At 45.4% G+C, this 20,578-nt stretch overlaps 1 protein-coding gene across 2 annotated transcripts in view; it reads right to left on the bottom strand.

Annotated features, from left to right (window-relative positions):
• The window catches only part of TUBGCP3 (tubulin gamma complex component 3), a 101,445-nt gene that overhangs the window by 64,147 nt on the left and 16,720 nt on the right, over positions 1–20,578 (bottom strand). For both annotated transcript variants that reach the window (XM_075590687.1, XM_075590686.1), the window contains exon 2: positions 2,596–2,703. In XM_075590687.1, the coding sequence (XP_075446802.1) occupies positions 2,596–2,703 (108 nt within the window). The remainder of the gene's footprint in view (positions 1–2,595; positions 2,704–20,578) is intronic.

The following is a 20,578-nucleotide window of genomic DNA, read 5'->3' as shown; positions in this document are numbered from 1 at the left end:
ATATTGGGTGTTCCTGGGAGGTATCTTACAATGTGTTTACACTCTTACTCTCTCTTTTCCTCACTCACCCTCTCTCTTCTCCCTGTCAATTACCCCACGTTCACTCATTCCCTCTCCCCTCACACAATTCCCCCCACAAGATATATACCAAAAAACTTCCAACCCCCAAATACATATAAAAAAAAAAACCCCACCCCCCAAATATATACAACCTTCATCACCCCCCCCAAATGCATATTAAAAAAAACACCTACCCAATACATATAAAAAACAATACATACTCCCATACATATACCATATAAAAACAACCTCCCCAATACATATAAAAAAATACCCCAATACATATAAAAAAAATACCCCAACCCATATAAAAATTCCCCCAAGCCCCCAATACATATACTGTACAAATACCCCCACGACCCCCAATACGTTTAAAAAGACCCCCAACCCAAAATACATATTAAAAAATACCCCCATCCCTCCAATGCATATAAAAATAACCCCCCACACATATTAAAAAGTCCCCCACTTTCCCAATACATATTTTAAAAAGGCCCCCTCCCCCCCAAAAAAAAACATATAAAAAAAAAAAAAAAAGACTCCCACAATACATATATAAAAAAAGACTTACCTTGTGGATGATCAGGCCGGGTTCAGTGGATGTGGGAGCCCAGCGTTCAGCACTGCAAGTTGGGCTCGACCTCTGGCCAGGCCCGGTTGCCGTGATCTCGCGGCCAGACCCCAACACTTCCCACAGCAGCCGCCTGCATGCCTCTATCCCTCTGTCCCACGGCGATCTTCGACAGGCCTCCCTCTCATGCCATCGCGCCGGAAGCAGAGAGCGCTGATGTCAGAGCGCTGATGTCAGAGCACTTCCGGCGCACTGATGTCAGAGAGGCCTGTCGGCGAGGGATAAAGGGATAGAATCATGCAGGCTGCTAAGGGAGAGCCGGGGCCCGGCCACAAGAGGACCGGCAGACGGGCCTGGCCAGAGATCGGCCCAACTTGCAGTGGCAGCTGCCCTCCCCCCTCCCCGGCTCAACGGACCCAGGACGCCTACCATGGCAGACCCACCCTGTTGGCGGCCCTGATATTCACACTTATTAAGCGGTTCTCAAAGAAGAACGGAAAAGGTCACCAGCTCCTTTGTCAAATAGAGTGGTTGCAGGATAAATCCACAACAGAAAGTGATCAGTTTAAAGCTTGTAGCGGTGCAATTCTCTACCTGGTGATGCTTACAAATCCTGCACCAGCACGTTTCACAAGGTAATCAAGTGCTCTTATCTACAGACTATATATGTAAGGGGAATAAGGACTAACTTTATTAAAAGGAATTCCCTTTCAAGCAAACCGAAATATGCACAGATCAAAGGGAATCAATGTCCTATAAGCAGTGGTTGACAAATCACAAAAAAATCTACTCGCCACCTAGTACCAAACGTGTGCTGCTTGGGCCAATATTTACTCGCCCGGGGGTTAAATCCACTCGCCCAGGGCGAGCAAATGTATAGGTTTGTCGAACACTGCCTATAAGGAACGTGGGGAGGGGAGATTGGTATATTTGGCAGCACAGAAGCAGAGATCAGAGAGATGCCTAGTATTTGGCGCTCTCTCAACTCCAGCCGGAATAACACTTATTTTATTTATTTACAATATTCTGCACAGAAAATATGGTTCCGGTTTTATAGGAAACTCATTGCACCAAAATATAAAATAACATATCATTTTTACAATAAATACTACCAAATAAACATGTCATCCATATTGAAGTATATCTTTTCTATACTTCAAAACAGTAACACAGGTTATATGGTGAGAAATAACGTACTACTGAACTTGGCATTATTTAAAGCGATGAAAGCGCTAAGTGGTCATTTTACTGAAGTATAAAAACCATTACAACTGCCGATATCTTATGCCTATAAAACTGCAAATGTATGTTGCAGATGAAATGTGACATCACAATAAATCTGGAAGCACGGTTGCAGTTTTATTCGTCAGTATGCTTGTGGAGATTGCTTTTATCCTTATCCTTTAATGAAATGTGCAAATTCCATCTAAAGACAAAAACACAGGAGAATAACGTTCAAATACGGAGAGAAGGACTGTCCTCTCGTACAAAACCACATATTTAAAAGGGAAAACGTGTAATGCTACATTCTCCATATTAAAATAAAGCGCCCCATTATTTGCTGACATTTCTAGTGGAGTTACCTCCTCTACATGATGCAAATATCCATTTGGTTCACTCTTCACCAGCACAATTTGCCCTATTTCTTGCTCGCCTTTATCTTGGATAAACTGTATTGAACTGTATGAATTGATCTGATCATAAGACACATCAAACAAAAAAAATCTACAGCCATACACCAAGCATTCTGTGGTGTATATGGCCTTATTTTCGGTTATTTACCTTTTTTTTTATTTTAAACAGGAAAAGTATTACTGTGACCATTAGTAAATGCATTATAATGTATTAACCTGGGCACTACTTCATCTGATGTTCACAAATGATTATTGCCAAAAGTCAGCACATGCAGTAATTGCATTTGCTGGTAATTAAGAGCATGGTATGTTAGGGAAGGAAATACCTACATTCTTTCTTGATTTTTTCAGCTACAAGAAATTCATCTCTTTCCACAGTTGGGGCAAAGTTGCTCCCGATCACTCGCACTGCATACTGGAACTGCAGGGCCACATCCGCTGAAAATACAAGAAGAAGCCAAAATCTGAAGGCCACTTAGAAGCTGCAACATCATTGGTTGTCACTTCCTACAGGACGGCCATTTAAATCCCCTTTAAAAACCAGGAAGTAATACTGGTGCGGAGCCAGGGGGTCCCGCCGGAGCTGAAAATATAGTGAGGACCAGCTCTGGAGGATCTACAAGTTCCCATCCTGTAAGAAATAAATTGGGGGTTAGTGAGGTTGGATCGCTCTTTTAATGTTATGTTGTACAAAAAAAACAAACATTATTGTTTTTACTTAATTATGGAAAGTGTAGGAAGTTTAGAGAAATTACACAAGGCAGCAGCTCACACAAAAGGGGTTATTGATTAAAGTGCAATAGTGCCAATCGTGCACTTCCACACAAAAACTCCCCTGGTCCTACATAAGAATTTGTGCGGTATTGCCCAATCAGCAGCCGCACTTGAAAAAAACAAACAAAAAAAAAACCAGTCCCAAAAGCACTATTATTGCCTTTATAAACTCCAGTTGGAAAGAAACATGCACTGTTAGCATAGATTTCATCTTATTTTGAATGCTTACTTATTTCTGTACAATTTCGAGTGCACTAACAGGTCTCCCTCCAGAGATGGAAAAATCCTGGTTGCCTACAATTGAACCCCTGATGCCTGTGCTGTATGCAGTGATGACTGACATGCCAAGACTGGGCAGTACAATACAAAGCAATCCATAACACTGCCCACCCCTGCTCTCACTGCAAACTGTGGCCAGCGAATCCGGGAGGAGTGTCTGTGTGACAGAGACACAGTGAGACAGAGCGACCGAAGGGGGAGGGGATGCGGGGCGAGCCGAATCTCCCCCTGCTAAACAAAAACGCCAAACTCCTAAAAAGTCTGTCTGGCTCCTAAGTACTTTGTATTTTTGTCCACCCCATGACCTCCCTCAATCTTATTTATGACAGATCCTTCAACACATATTATACAGGGAGACTTTGATTGACAAGCAAAATTAATTTTCCTATAACTAGTATCACATTCTCTTGAATACAAGATGTGTAGGTGCATGCGGGGGGGGGGGGTGGGGGGGGGGGCAACCCGGTACCAGACAAATGCCATAAATCACAGGACGTGGCATATATTAACAAGGGAATAGATAACGGCCTGAGGGGGAAATTGCATACGTTGACCCGGTACTTGGAGGCCTGCTGTGCTGGAAGCGACCCGCGTCAGGCCCTTCATTATCTAAACTGGCAAGTGATCGGTGCCGCAGGGGGAAGAGCTAAGCCCCTACCCCCACCCCCTATCTTTTTGTGTATACCACTCCCTGGTTACGGTCAGTTGCTGATCAGCGTGTCTACATTTATGCCATGATTATGTTAATGCTACTGTTGTCACTCCCCGTATTGTTTTTCACTTTATTTTTTATTTTTATTTATTTATCCCATAAGAAAAGAATTGCATTTTAAAAGCAACAAAAAAGATGGGAAAAATCAAAAGATACTATGTATTTACTAATCTTCACTATGCCAATTGGATGCAATAAAGGTCAGCTATAAATAACACATTTTGGGATCCAAAAGCATCAAGGCATGAAAGAAATATGCTGTATGCTTCCAGTTCAAATCTCATGACCTTTTTCTATGGACAGCTCAGGATATACATTTACGCTCAGCTACTAACTAACTGCATATTGTATTCTTTTCTATTACCAATTATTTGACTATCTGCAATAAAGTTATATTTATCACGCTAAAATCAGCAAAATGTGCTCTAATGTTCAATAGCTTTGGCCAAGTGACATTGTAGACTGCATCTGTTTTTTTTGTTGTTTTTTTTTGCACCAAATACAGAAGAATTTACAATGCATCTGATCATAGACACTATGTGAGAGGGTTGGAGTTCCTTACAATGCATCTAATCTCAGACGCGCTATTAGAGAGGGTGGGGGTTCCTCAGAATTTCACATAGGGTTCCTTAATCAAAAAAAGGTTGGAAACCACTGGTCTGATATTACAATTGCCAAATTACTTCAGTTTTGGCAGACTATACATTTTGACTAACTATTGCAAAAGCCTCTTACAATTTATATAGAATAAAGGCTTGGAAACTAAGCAATCCTGAATTAAATTTAAAAAAATTAAACCGGTCATCCAAAACTCTAATTTTACCTACAAAACACAAAAAATATATATTATACCCGGAAGCAAAGAAAACTGTCAAACTTCAGTCAGTCCTCCACAAAACGTTATTAGATATTAAGGTTTCTTTAACAAATTCACATTATTTTTGGAAAAATAAATAACTAAAAATCTATTTGCATAGTATTCAGATATAGGGCAACCTTAAATGAACCAGCAAAATCAGCTGCACAATGTTAAAAAAAAACATTTTAAAAACACGGCTGATGAAATATTCAGGATTTATAAATTCTTAATGTGACTGCGCTCAAGTCTCAGCCCTCACAGTGACATCCCCGATTTGTACAATGAAGGAAAATTTGAATTGCTGGGCTATTGCCTGTATCAATACTAACAAAATAAACACAAAAATAGACATACACAAAATGTTCAGGATCCATTCTGAAGTTTACACACTAATGTGGTATCCAGTTGATATCTGAATTACATTACAGATCTGAGATATAGAAATATAGAAAAAGCATATACGAAGCACCTGCCCACTAATTCTGCCCATTCTCCCAACTCTTGTGAAACCTCAGACCCTACATATCTTTCAGGTTCTTTCATACTTACGCCACCCTTTTAAAAATAATCAGAAATGGTGTTTATCACAAGCTACATTGGGTCCTGTTCTAGCAGCAGAGCCCAGGATGTATCTTTTATGCGCATTTAGCCGTTAAACAAACATCAATCTTTGAGAACCGCAAAACGTAACAAATGAAAATGCATCGTCAATGGGCCTGCACCACCCTTGGACTTCTGCTGACTGAAGTAATGGAAACCAAGCAAACATTTTCCTCATGTAAAGAAGAAATAAGAATTTGAACACCAGCAAGAAGCGGGAAACCGTGAGCCCATAGGATAGGGAATGGTGTGATCTCCGTCATACTCCTCTACAGCACTAAACCATGGCCAAGTGAGTCACTCGTTTTAATACCAACTTACTAATTACTGGAGTCACTAAAGAACAACATGTTGATTGTTAATTATTACAATTATCTATTTGGTGTGGGTTTAAAAAACAAAAACAAAAAAAAAAACTCTGACAGTTGAGGACGCTAGCCTCAGATGCAGAATGTACACGCAAAAAAAACCCATAATTCCCATATTCCATTTAACTGTCACTTTTTGCAGGAACAAAATGGAAACAAAATACATAAAGAACTTCATAGAAGGTAATATTAGAGACGTAGCTGTGTACAAGTTGAGATGCAAAGTTAAGGTTATCCGACTTCTAACATGTGCTCCCACCCAACATGTAGATTTAAAATACAAATCCTATTTTAACCCTATTGTTTGATTCTCTGATGGAGATTACCCATACAGTTTCTTATTTCAGGACAATAAATATTATACTTTGTATTTCCAAACAGATTCACATCTCTTTTGTTAGAGGCCAGGACTGTCACCGTTCTCCTGCCCATCCACCACCGGTGTTTATCATAACAATAATATTTTTTCTTGCTTGGCACTGGCCGTATAGAGACAGTTCTTCTATAGTTCCACAAATGATGAGGCTGCGCTCGTCTGTTCACTTCCAAGTGTCTATCAGGACTTCTTCCTCCCGCAGCTCCTCCACTCTCCTGTGATCAGCCGGGACAATAGTCATCCAAAACATACAAAAAAGTAGGAGCGCAGAGAGGGCAAGATGTTAGGCAACAATCCACTTTTAATAACACACTTACAATCAAGTGCTGCTGCGATGAGCGATAAGGACCCCACACCCGTCCGTCACTGCCACTACACAGACCTCCTCACTATGCACCGCGGGTCACCGCCGGATACAGGAACCGAAGTCAACCCAGTGAATGACTGGAAGATAGGCGGGCTATCTCGCGAGAGTGCACAGCTTAGCTAGGGCCGAGCACTCAATGCGTGACGTCTGGAGGGGCCGTCTTGGCTAGGGATTCCTCTACCGAAGAGATATCACACTCTGTATGAGACGTGTGAACCTGTAAACCTTGCAGAACCCTCTACGCGTTTCGCGCTAATTAGCACTTCATCAGGAGTTGATGGGGCATGTCGGGAGGTAGCCTTATATAGGCTAACACCTCCTAATTACCCCTAATGCTAGAAACATGTGTGTGCATACTCTAATGGTAATACAAACAAAAACCAATAAAAACTAACTCCTCACATACTTAAACCTACTAAAACACTCTAAAATACTCTAAAATATTAACAGGTACAATAAAACCATATTAAGATACATATATCATTAAAAACCTAATTGTAAATGTAATCCTACTTGGAACACATGTACATACTCATTGAAAATAGCTAATCCTTACTACCTCATTCTACTTATAATCATCTAACCCAATTAATTATCCTCAGGGAATATATATATATTCTTATTTCATCTTATACTATATTAGTGAAAGCACTGTATGTTTGCCTGCCTGGATGTCCGGTGTCCCTAGGGGAAATCTCATTGGTCCCTTGGGCCGCCCGCCCCCGCACACCTCTCATTGGCCTGAGGCGGAGTGACGGGCCAAAAAAACACACCCACACACACACACACAGTGTCACCACACACACACAGTGTCACACACACACACACACACAGTGTCACACACGGCGTCACACACACACACACACAGTGACACACACACAGTGACACACACACACACACACACACACACAGTGACACACACACACACACACACAGTGTCACACACACACACACACACACACACACACACACACACACACCTCCCTGAACATCGTGACCCGCGCGCACCTCCTCCTCTCCCCGTGTCTCCCGCGCTTTCACCCCGGTCCCCCCCCCGGCGCCGCTACAGTCAGCGGGACACACACTATTATTACCCTTCAGCGCCCCCCCACCCAGTGTCAGCGGCCGTGCGAGACCCCCCCTCTATATCTCCCACCTCTCCCCCCCCACACATATACATGCCCCCCCCTCCCCCGGCGCTCACAACTCACCCCCCTCCCCGGCGGGGGAACAGCCAGTGGCCAGGGAGCCTGCCTGCGCGGCACCGAGTGCCCAAGATGGCGACGGCCTCACTCGCGGCGGCGGCCGGAAGCCTCCCTGTTTCCCGCGCTTTCAGTCCCCCCCCCCCCCGGCGCCGCTACAGTCAGCGGGGGAGCGAGCGCCCGGGACACAGCGGGGGAGCGAGCGCCCGGGACACAGCGGGGGAGCGGCCACAAACACGCTGCCTCCCGCCTCAGATCCACGTGGGACCTGCCGGACGGGTGAGTGAGCGGCCTTCACCTCCCCTCACCCCCCTTCACCTCCCCTCACTTCCACCCCCCCTTCACCTCCCCTCCACCTCCCCTCCACCCCCCCCCTTCACCTCCACCCCCCCCCCTTCACCTCCCCTCCAGTGTCAGTGTCTCCCCGATACCCCCCCCCCCCCGGCACCGCTACAGTCAGCGGGGAAGCGGAACGAGCGAGCGCCCGGGACACAGCGGGGGAGCGGCCACAACACGCTGCCTCCCGCCTCAGATCCACGTGGGACCTGCTTGACGGGTGAGTGAGCGGCCTTCACTTCACCTCACCTCCCCTCACCCCCTTCACCTCCCCTCACCCCCCTTCACCTCCCCTCACTCCACTTCCCCTCCCCTCCACCCCCCCTTCACTTCCCCTCCACCCTCCTTCACCTCCCCTCCACCCTCATTCACCTCCCCTCCACCCCGCTTCACCTCCCTCCACCCCCCCCCTTCACCTCCCCTCCACCCCCCCCCTTCACCTCCCCTCCACCCCCCCCCTTCACCTCCCCTCCCAGTGTCAGTGTCTCCCCGATACCCCCCCCCCGGCACCGCTACAGTCAGCGGGGAAGCGGAACGAGCGAGCGCCCGGGGACACAGCGGGGGAGCGGCACAACACGCTGCCTCCCGCCTCAGATCCACGTGGGACCTCACGGACGGGTGAGTGAGCGGCCTTCACCCCCCCTTCACCTCCCCTCACCCACCCCTCACCTCCCTCACCCACCCCTCACCTCCCCTCACCCCCTTCACCTCCCCTCACCCCCCTTCACCTCCCCTCACTCCACTTCCCTCCCTTCCACATCCCCTTCACCTCCCCTCCACCCTCCTTCACCTCCCCTCCACCCCGCTTCACACCTCCCCTCCACCCCGCTTCACCTCCCTCACCCCCTTCACCTCCCTCACTCCACTTCCCCTCCCTTCCACATCCCCTTCACCTCCCCTCCACCCTCCTTCACCTCCCCTCCACCCCGCTTCACCTCCCCTCCACCCCGCTTCACCTCCCCTCCACCCCCCTTCACCTGCCCTCCACCCCCCCTTCACCTCCCCTCCACCTCCCCTTCACCTCCCCTCCACCTCCCCTCCACCCCCCTTCACCTCCCCGCCACCTCCCCGCCCTCCCCGCCACCCCCCTTCACCTCCCTCCACCCCCCCTTCACCTCCCCTCCACCCCCCTCACCTACCCTTCACCTCCACTCCACCCCCCCCTTCACCTCCACTCCACACCCCTTCACCTCCCCGCCAACCCCCCCCCCTTTCACCTCCCCGCCACCCCCCCCTTCACCTCCCCGCCACCCCCCCCCCTTCACCTCCCCGCCACCCCCCCTTCACCTCCCCGCCACCCCCCCCCTTCACCTCCCCGCCACCCCCCCTCCACCTCCCCTTCACCTCCTCTACACCCCCCCCTTCACCTCCACACCACCTTCACCTCCCCTCCACACCCCCTTCAGCTCCCCTCCACACCCCCTTCACCTCCCCTCCACCCCCCCCCCTTCCCACCACCTCCCCCCCTTCCACCGCCTCCCCCCCTTCCACCGCCTCCCCCCCCCCTTCCCACCGCCTCCCCCCCCCTTCCCACCGCCTCCCCCCCCTTCCCACCGCCTCCCCCCACTTCCCACCGCCTCCCCCCCCCTTCCCACCGCCTCCACCCCCCTTCCCACCGCCTCCCCCCCTTCCCACCGCCTCCCCCCCCCCCTTCCCACGCCTCAGCCCCCCCTTCCCACCGCCTCTCCCCCCCTTCCCACCGCCTCCCCCCCCCCTCCCACCCCCCCCTTCCACCGCCTCCCCCCCCCCTTCCCACCGCCTCCCCCCCCTTCCCACCGCCTCTCCCCCCCCTTCCCACCGCCTCCACCCCCCCTTCCCACCGCCTCCACCCCCCCTTCCCACCTCCTCCCCCCTTCACGCCACCTCCCCCTCCTCCCCTTCACACCACCTCCCCCCTCCTCCTCCCCTTCACACCACCTCCCCCCTCCTCCCCCTTCACACCACCTCCCACCTCCCCCCACCCGCCGCACGCATTCAACAGACAACCCACCCACTCGACACATTCACCTGCCGCATCCTGCCCCTACGCAACAATATCACTGACCAGCTGTCACCCGCACTCGCCACACACCCGCCGCCTCACACCCTAGCAGGACCCCGACCCACAGCCAGCACTCACTACCCACGCGCCACCCGTACTGAACACCCATCCGCCGCCTCACACCCTAGGAAGACACACGCCTCACATTTTTACATCACTTATGTCACCAAAATATACATTGTACTGTGGTGTGTTTACAATAAACCATTTTTTTACAACATCGTATTACATTTTCTTCCATCTTTCTTTTCAACATTATTATGAAACCTTTACAACAAATAGTCGTATTCCACGATTTATAAATAATACTACAGTACCTATTACGCATTTACATCCAGGGCAACGCCGGGTCTCTCAGCTAGTTCTCTATATTGCACACATTCCCCATGACTGTTGAAAAGGTTTAGCAAAAATACATTGATTAAAAATGATTAATACCAGTAAACAATATACATATATATACATACACATAAATATATATAGATATACTCATACTGTTGCGGCTGCGTTTATTCTAAAACTTACCCGGAGTTGTTCGAAACTAAAGAAAAAAAAGCCCGCGTCTGCCCACGGTTTAAAATTCCTGCGGTGGCGGCCGCCACTGTATACATACATACATACATATCGACTAACAATGGGAAATTAAATTCTTCTATACATTGTATCTTGCAGCCACAACTAGTCTCTGTCCTGTGGAGTTGACAATCGAATGTAGTGCCTTAGAAACAATACAATAAGGAAACGTGTCACAGGTCCCAAAAAATGCTGGCAATTACATCTGAAGTGTTTAAATCACTTTAAAGGCTAGCACATGAGACACAAAGCACAGCAGCCAACAGCTTTAAGGAGCATATATCATCTACCCTATAGAAGCAGAGAATATTTCCACAATGCTCCAATGTAATATTTGTACTCAGATTGTTTCCCATGTATATCATTGACTGCGTACTCAAATAGCACTGTGCACAGAATATTACAGGCACGAGTCTCTGCTCCATTGGGCTTACAATCTAATTTTGCTGCTACAGTCACAGGAATTTAAAGTCACTTGCCCCAAGTAGTGCCGACACTGGATTTGGACCAGGTGAACCTGCTTTAAAAAGTCCATTAACAAACAACAAAAAAAATGTTTAAAAAAATAATAATGAAAACCTTCCAACACATTTTATTTTTTTGGATGAGACATTAAGCAACATTTTGGGATCCCTGAAGAAATAGCCCATGAAGCGTATTACATAAAATAGAATAAGGCTACGTCATACCATTTAACCCTTTGGATGCCCTAAAACAGGGGTGCTTAACACGTCCTCCAGCCTCCGACCCAACAGGTCAAGTTATCCCAGCTTCAGCACAGGTGGCTCAGTCTGTCTGAGCCACCTGTGCTGACGCAGGATAACCTGAAAACCTGACCTGCTGTGGGGGTTTGAAGACTGGAGTTTAGTACCACTGTCCTAGGACACAGCCCCTATGGCCTGGGCTCTGGCACTGCAGGGGCCCCATGCCATAAGGTTAATGTAATGCCCTTTTTGTGCTCGTTTTCCAGGGGCGCTCACGTTCTGCACTAACGCCATCTGACATGCAGGGAAAAGTACAATGAGGACTGTGCTCTTCTTCCGTTTCCGGATTAAGTGACGCCAGGATCATGTGATAGCAAAATAGCCTGGATGGCCATGGCACCTAAAGAGTTAATTATAAAAAAGAGAGTACAGTATCCCGAGGCCTCATCTCCCTAAATTTAAATAGCAAACTACAGGGAACTGGACCTTGCAATAAACGGACCTCATAGCTCAATTAAGCAGCAGAGCCACAAACTCAGAAACTGATAAGTAACCAACAGTATAGAAATGTGTGTGTGTATTATATATATATATATATATATATATATATATATATATAATATATTATACACACATATATATATACATATATATATATATATATATATACTATATAATATACATACACACACATGTATACATACATGTATATATATATGTATACATATGTGTGTATATGTATATATATATATCTTAATATATAAAATCGAATGGTTAGTGAGGTTAGTGCTATCTGCGGTGAATCTGATTGGTCCTCAGCCTCTGGCCAATCAGATTGCTGTGTGTGACGTCACCCAACTGCCACTTTCTTCCCCCTCGGCTCGCGCCACACACACACACACACACAACACACACACACACACACACACACACACACACACACACACCCCTACCTCTCTCTCTCCGGCGCTCATCTCTCCCTCCCACCCCTCATCTCTCCCTCCCGGATCTCTCCCCCCCTTTCCTCCCTCGCGGCGCCAGTACAGGTCCGCCGCTCATCTCTCCCTCCCTCCCGCCGCTCATCTCTTCCTCCCGGCGCTCATCTCTCCCCTTCCTCCGCTCACGTCTCCCTCCCTCCGCTCACCTCTCCCGGCGCTCCGCTCATCTCCATCCCCGGCGGGGGAACAGGCAGCGGACCCCCTTCCTCCCTCGCGGCGCCTAAGATGGCGGCCGCGCCCGGAAGGACCCCCCTTCTTCCCTCGCGGCGCAAGTGAGAAGATGGCGGCGGCCGGAAGTAGAGGTAGGTGTCGCGTGTGGTCGCTCTAGGTGACGTGTGTGTGTGTGTGTCACTGTGTGTGTGTGTGTCACTCTGTGTGTGTGTGTCACTCTGTGTGTGTGTGTGTCACTCTGTGTGTGTGTGTGACAGTGTGTGTGTGTGTGTGTGTGTGTGACAGTGTGTGTGTGTGTGTGTGTGTGACAGTGTGTGTGTGTGTGTGACAGTGTGTGTGTGTGTGGGTGTGTGACAGTGTGTGTGTGTGTGTGACAGTGTGTGTGTGTGTGTGTGTGACAGTGTGTGTGTGTGACACTGTGTGTGTGTGTCGCCCCCCCTGCCTTTCACGCCCCCCCCTGCCTTTCACGCCCCCCCCTGCCTTTCACGCCCCCCCCCTGCCTTTCACGCCCCCCCCCCTGCCTTTCACGCCCCCCCCCCTGCCTTTCACGCCCCCCCCCCCCCCCTCACGGCCTCCGGGCAACGCCGGGTATATCAGCTAGTGTATATATATGTATATATATATATATATATATATATATATATATAATATATATATATATGTGTATGTGTATGTGTATGTGTATGTGTATGTGTATGTGTATGTGTATGTGTATGTGTATGTGTATATAGTATGATATATATATATATATATATGTGTATGTGTATGTGTATGTGTATGTGTATGTGTATGTGTATGTGTATGTGTATGTGTATGTGTATGTGTATGTGTATGTGTATGTATATATATATATATATATATATATATATGTGTATGTGTATGTGTATATATATATATATATATATATATATATATATATATATATATATATATGTATATGTATGTGTATGTGTATGTGTATGTGTATGTGTATGTGTATGTGTATGTGTATGTGTATATATATATATATATATATGTGTATGTGTATGTGTGTATGTGTATGTGTATATTTATATGTATATATATATGTATATATATACAGTATATATATATATATATATATATATATATATATATATATATATATATATATATATATATATGATACACAAAGAAGCCTGCAACAGACCTATATCAATAAACTGTGCTAAAACCTAGTTCAATGAGGTGTAAGTAATAACACCACTGGCGGTGCTGGGGATGGGAATAACATGAAAACCAACACAGAAAAAAAAGAGAATCCCCTGATAGCACTATGCATACAAAAGTAACAGCATTTATTAATCACAAATACAAATAAACTGCTGTAGGATAGTACTGAAACTCCTAAAGACAAACATAACAAGCTGAAATAAGCTGTTACTGAATTTAAATTAGTCTAGGAGGAGAGCATACTACAGGCATACCCGCATTAACGTTACGCAATGGGACGGAGCATGTATGTAAAGCGAAAATGTACTTAAAGTGAAGCACTACCTTTTACCCACTTATCGGTGCATGTACTGTACTGCAATCATCATATACGTGCATATCTGATGTAAATAACGCATTTGTAACAGGCTCTATAGTCTCCCCGCTTGCGCACAGCTTCGGTACAGGTAGGGAGCCGGTATTGCTGTTCAGGATGTGCTGACAGGCGCATGCGTGAGCTGCCGTTTGCCTATTGGGCGATATGTCCTTACTCGCGAGTGTACTTAAAGTGAGTGTACTTAAAGCGGGGTATGCCTGTACTGAACTATAATGTAGACACAAAGTAGTGGTACTGAGTGCTTAGCACATGAAAATAACTGCAATACACACACACTCACACTCACACACTAGCAAATCAAATACATCTTTGTAGACAGCATACGGTCAATGATTTCCTTCCATTAACGCAACAGGAAATGTAGCCTCTCATAAGTTAAACATTGCTATGCTTATAAACTAACTTTAATATGTATTTTAATATGTATACTTCTATGCATGTGATTTTTGTAAAAATATTATAACCCAAACAAAATCTTTAAATGAACAGCACAACTTGTCCATGTACATGGCTTCCTTACAGAGCAATGCGTTGCAAGACCTCAGACACTCAAGGGGTTAAAGTAAAATGTTTACTTATTAACATCCAGTTAAATTAATATTGTTCCCTTTCTTCTGGGTCCCCTAATTTCAATCATAACAGTTACCAATTATGGCTTTATAATTACCATGCAAAGAAAATTACTAATAAAATCATCAACAATTTAGTTCGCACACCACAGACATTAAACACAGATAAACAATAATGTTTCTTACGGAATAGTAAAACTTCGCCCAATTTATTTATTTTTAAATGTATTTATTTTTTATGCAGGCAGCGGCGTGAAAAGATGATTTTCCTCATCTTTGCCGCTGTCTGTCGGCTCCCCTCTCCCTGACGTGCGCGTGCGCGGCCCTTGTATAGAAAGGCTGACTGACGTCAGCCAACTAAAAATCCACGCCGCACGGCGCAGCACATGCCCGGCACTATAGAACGTGCCTAACACAACAGGCTCCATAACAGCAAGCTGCAGATCTGCCTTTGGCCCGCTACGCGAGGGTTAAAAGCTTCCCGAATATCAACATACTAAGGGGAATAAGTTTTTCTTCCCTTCGCATCTGCCAGCGTTCATTGCTGTGTTCATGAGCTGTGCAGTCCTGCGCATGGAATACCTTGGTTCAGACTCACAAACGTATCTCAAAGTTGTCGGATAGACTGCTTTAGAAACGACAGCCTTCTCCATTACTTTGCCATCTGCACAGTGTGTACTGCAGTGCTACAGGATACACAATGCTGCATTATTTATTAACCACAAATAACAGGGTGCCAAGTGGAAACAAATATAGCGCTGTGTATTAGGTAGCATACTGTATGTTGTATTACACAACACCGAATGTAAAGACATGCCCATCCAAAACAGTGTGTACTCTCCAATGTAAAACGCATTCACTCATTTTAAGTAGAAGGAAAAATGGCAACAAAAATAGGGCACACATTAGAAGAAAATAAAAGAGCTATTCCTTTATAAAGAGCTCTTGTGGGGGAAAAGCCAAATACAAACAAGATAATGTATTGCACAGATCCACTGTGGTACTGAAACCACTGCTGAGTAATACGGACAAGTTCTGAGGCCAACTATCTCAGCTCAATTGTACATCGCATCCTCCTTATCCTGCTGATGAGAATATATATACAACTCGCTTGCTCTTCAGGTCTAAACAACAGACAGGGTCCAAAAAAATCACAAACATTCAACAGTCCAGGTTAAAAAAAAAAAAAGTAAAATCGCCGCAACCCCCCTCCCCCCCCCCCCATATTCCCAAACCGGTCCCCCTTCATATCTATACAGATCCCACCACTCACTTCATACTTACACAGATATCCCTTCATATCTCCCCTCCCCCTCACTTTATACCTATGCAGCCTCCGCTTCGTTAGATGGCGCGGCTTAAAAAGGCACAGAACTGCCGGATGTGTGAGGGCAGGGTGTCTGCCACTCCCCGCCAGAGCTTCGATACTTATGCCCCAAAATGCCTTGCACTTAGAGACCGACAGCAGTATCAGACGCAAGGCATTGGGGTGCAGGTATCGAGGCTCCGGCAGTAAGTGACAGGCATGCTGCCTGCAATTCATCGCCTTTAAGCCACGCGGTCCAGAGACAAGGAGGCTGCATCTGCATTCGTCTGCCCTGATTTTCCACTCTACGGAATTTTCCAGCCTTGATAATAGAGGTAAAATGAACCTGACAACTAAAAAACTGCAAGTGTGGTGAGGCAATAGACTGGAAGAAAAATGCAAAGGGACTTGTCTCCCATTTGACACAAAATGATAACCAGACAAGTGCAGTCTGAATACAGGCTATCCTCACTGGCTGTATTTTTCCAGCATATGAGAAGTACTATATTCAAGCAGATATTATACATCACAAGTAATGTAAAAATCATAAACTAACTAAAATGTCGTTACCCTCGTATACTTAGGGCAAAATCGCCAATGCGCTTGGATTTTAATGCTACCTCGTGGCCTCTCAACACGAATTACAGTAGATTGATTGTAAAGTACTTCGTACTTCGGTCCAAAAGTGCATTACAAATAACTATAAACACCGCCATCCAACACTGTACATCTGGAATGTATTAAACAAGGTTCATATACCAATGCATAAAACCTCATCCTATAGACGCTTTAATCTACTGTTTCCACTTTTATCCTAATATTTGTATTTAATGATCACATACTGTAGGTCTTCAAAATATGTTATCGTGTGAATATTTACAAACAGCACTTCAAAGTTATCCATCTTCCTATAAATTATAAGCTAACTTTATTAGAAACTGTTTTTTTAAACAGTCACAAACAAATCACTCATTTAAAAAAAGTTTACGCAGCACTATGCAAAAGTACACTACAAGTTAAATAAAGTACAAACAAATGGGGATAAGCATGACAAGTACATGACACCATAAGGTAAAGGGTGACCTGGCACCAGCAGTGCTTGCAGCCTTAACTATTTGTGTGGTAGTTCCCAATCGGCACCATTTCCCATTAATAAATAACCACCGATGTATATGTACAGTAGGTGTATCTCAAATGAGAAGCTTTACTTCAATTTAAGACGTCAGCACTTGATGACTTCCATATTTTTCCAGCATTGACGCATACAAAGTGTATGCCACTGTACATACTACAGCCACGGCTTGTGAATGAGGCCTGATTACAGCTCACGTGTGTAATGCCGATAATCCTTACTCATTCCCAGCACTGTCAGCTAAACCTCAAAGCGCGAAATCCCAACATAAATATTAATACAATAACAAAAAACAATACATAACGGATTAATACAAGGACTATAACAACCTCTTCGGTGCCACACAGGCCTGCAATTTATAGTTGTACAAGTTGCTTGCTCCTCTGGCAGTGAAGTTGTCCTTATATTCTCTCCTTTCACTTACTCATTTAATTCTCTCTTTTCCAACTTTCTACCTTATCTCCTCAGGCTTTCCCCCCCTTACCCTGGCTTGCCTTCTGTTAGTATCTCTCCAATGCTCCCATTTCTCTTTTATTTCTTCCCCCTTCTCTGCATTACAATCCCACAGCCTGGCAGAGATTCACTCACCGGTGCAGTTCTGAGTCAGGTCACTGTGCACACATCTTGCATGCACTGTATATGCTGCAGCAGAGTATTGCAGAAATGATAGTACAGTACTCCTTGTTTGTACAAACTTGCCAAGTATCGCCAATCTGGATAGCTCATTTAATAGGGGGTTTTCAAAATGTAACATCCCTCCACCAGTCCCTTAAAATGGCCATTTGTGCACTTCAAGGTGCGGGAAAGACACTTCGAGGTGCTGGAAAGACTGCCGCTGCAGCAGACCTGCGCCGGACCAGTCAATCCCCACTCTGTTTCCCAAAGTTGCGTGCCCCAATACCTTGCGTAGTGCTAGGTGCAGCTTCGGGAAGCAGAGAGGCGATCGACAACTCTTCCTCTGCCACGATTCTTCTTCTGCAACCAGAGTGTTACCTGCACCACTTGTCATCCCTCATTTTCAGGAGTGGATTCCTCAAGGCCTCCGGGGTACAATGATTTGAACAAAATTACACATGTTTGCAACTTTCAGTTTCTTACATTAAAGAAAAATAAGAAAATCGCGCACAATGGATCAAAAAAAATATGCATTACTAAATACAATTAGGTAAATGAACCAAATGTGTTAAATAACACAATAAAGCGCACTGACCGTGTAGGATTAGTAAATAAAAAGAAATGTACTTCAAACATGGACAAATAATAGGGTGTCACAGTACAGAAATAATACTAACGTACACCAATGGTTAACTGTCCTATTAGGATAATATATAAAGCAAACAAACCCGGTAGTCATTAAAGAAAGCATGAATAAAGTGTACCAGGATTAAATCCTGTATATATAAACATCAGTGTAAACTTACAGAATGCACATAGCTCTGAGCCGATCCAGGGAACACATAGGAGACCACCACAGATGTTACAGACCCCGGGTGCTACTGCATTCATTACCTCCCGATACAACCCGCGTTTCGCACATCGGTGCTTTGTCCGACCCCGACAAAGCACCGACGTGCGAAACTCGTTGAGGTCACTCAAGGTTACCCAATCAGCAGGCGCATTAGCTGGGTTGTATCGGGTGGAATGGGCTGTTTGGTCACAACCAAAACGCCTTCGCCGCTGGACATTGTCGCCGCGATGTCTGCCGCGCCCGACGCCCGCATGTTTAAATGTCCAGCGTGGGAGATTTAAACATGCAGTTGTCAGAGCGAGTAATCAGGCGCGGCAGACCTGGCTTGTCGAGGCAGACAGTGGGTGGTCAGGTACGCGGCAGATATCGCAGTGAAATGTCCCGGGGGCGGAACGCCAGCATCGTTTTGGTCGACACCAAATGTCCTAGACCTGTATCGGGAAGTGAGGGAGACTGTAGCATCTGTGGTCGCCGCTTGCCTATTCCCTGGATCGGGTCAGAGCTATGTACATTCTGTAAGTTTGTATACAGTTTGGCTCAAGAAGAGTCAGAAAGAGACCCCACAATGATGTTCTCTATGCACACCACTGCTTTATACCATACAGGACAGACCTAAGTAACAAGAAGTGACTTTTCTACATTCTTCTCCACTACTGAGAATTGTATTCATTTTAATAGTTATTGTTATTTTGTGTATATATATTGATGCAATAAAATGTTATTACTTTGTTCATTATTACTGATCCTATCGTGGTTAAGAGATTGACCAGAAGGAGGTATTTAACTATGGGCCTTTTGTTTGCCTAAATATACAAATACACTGGCATAGAGAGCATCTTTGTGGGGTCTCTTTCTGACTCTTCTTGAGCCCAAACTGTACACATTGTTATGATATACCCCTGTGCACCTGCTACTAATTATCCCAGGACTAATAATTATGAGAGCGGTCTGGTTCATCTGGTGTAACTTGAATCATTAGGACAGCGATTGTCTATTACTGCTTAGATCAGCTCCCAACTCTACAGAGTTATATACAAACTGTCCCTTACTACAAACTAAATCATTTTATACCCAACATGACTGTTTTTTTGACCAACAAACAAGATTTTGATATTTGGACTAATGAAGCACTGAATGTATTCTCAACCACACTATTAGCTAAAGACAGTGCAGAAATTAAGGATATTAAAAACTACTTTGGAGACCTAGAGAAGACATACAGCTCACAAGCTAGGATCTGGTGGAAGGTGGCTAGCCTTGAGAATTATCTTAAAATGTGAACTAGTCCCTAGAGGACTTAGGCTGCCTCCTTCCCACCAGGTCTCAGATACCAACTTTATTGCTAGTTGGAAAAAATCATCTTGAACTGTTCATCACAATTGATGAAATTGCTAATTGAATACGAAACCAAAAAATTAGAACTAGTCAACACTGGAGATTGACAGTTTACTGGCTGATCTGAATACAGTACGTGGCAGACTAAACCAGGCTACGGAGCATTTGAAGAAAAATTAAAAACTAATATTGGCAAGCTTACGAAGGAGATCAAGGAGAGAAAACAAAATACATTTTTACGCGACTCAGATGATTTCAAAGAAGGTAAAATCTTTTGATAGAAAAAGAGATTTCAGACAAAACGAGAACATACAAGGGCACAAGATACGTCCAGAGTGGGAGGCATCAGCAAGCGATACGGCGTTAGAACAAGGCACAAGTAATACAGAAACATCACACACAGGTATAAGTCTCCCCTTTCCCCTACCTCAGAGGCCTGCGTCTTTTACTGTATAGGGGAAACAGGCCTCCATACCAACAACTCCATAAGAGGAAAACAAGGAGGGGGCTGGGTGAACTTTCTACGCGACAGGGAGATATGGGCGTATCAAGATCAGCAGAAGAAAAGAGGAACAC

The sequence above is a fragment of the Ascaphus truei genome, chromosome 3 (assembly GCF_040206685.1).
Source record: "Ascaphus truei isolate aAscTru1 chromosome 3, aAscTru1.hap1, whole genome shotgun sequence".
Classification (NCBI taxonomy): Eukaryota; Metazoa; Chordata; class Amphibia; order Anura; family Ascaphidae; genus Ascaphus; species Ascaphus truei.
Note: the sequence above shows the minus strand (reverse complement) of the source record. Positions and strands in the feature narration are given on the sequence as shown.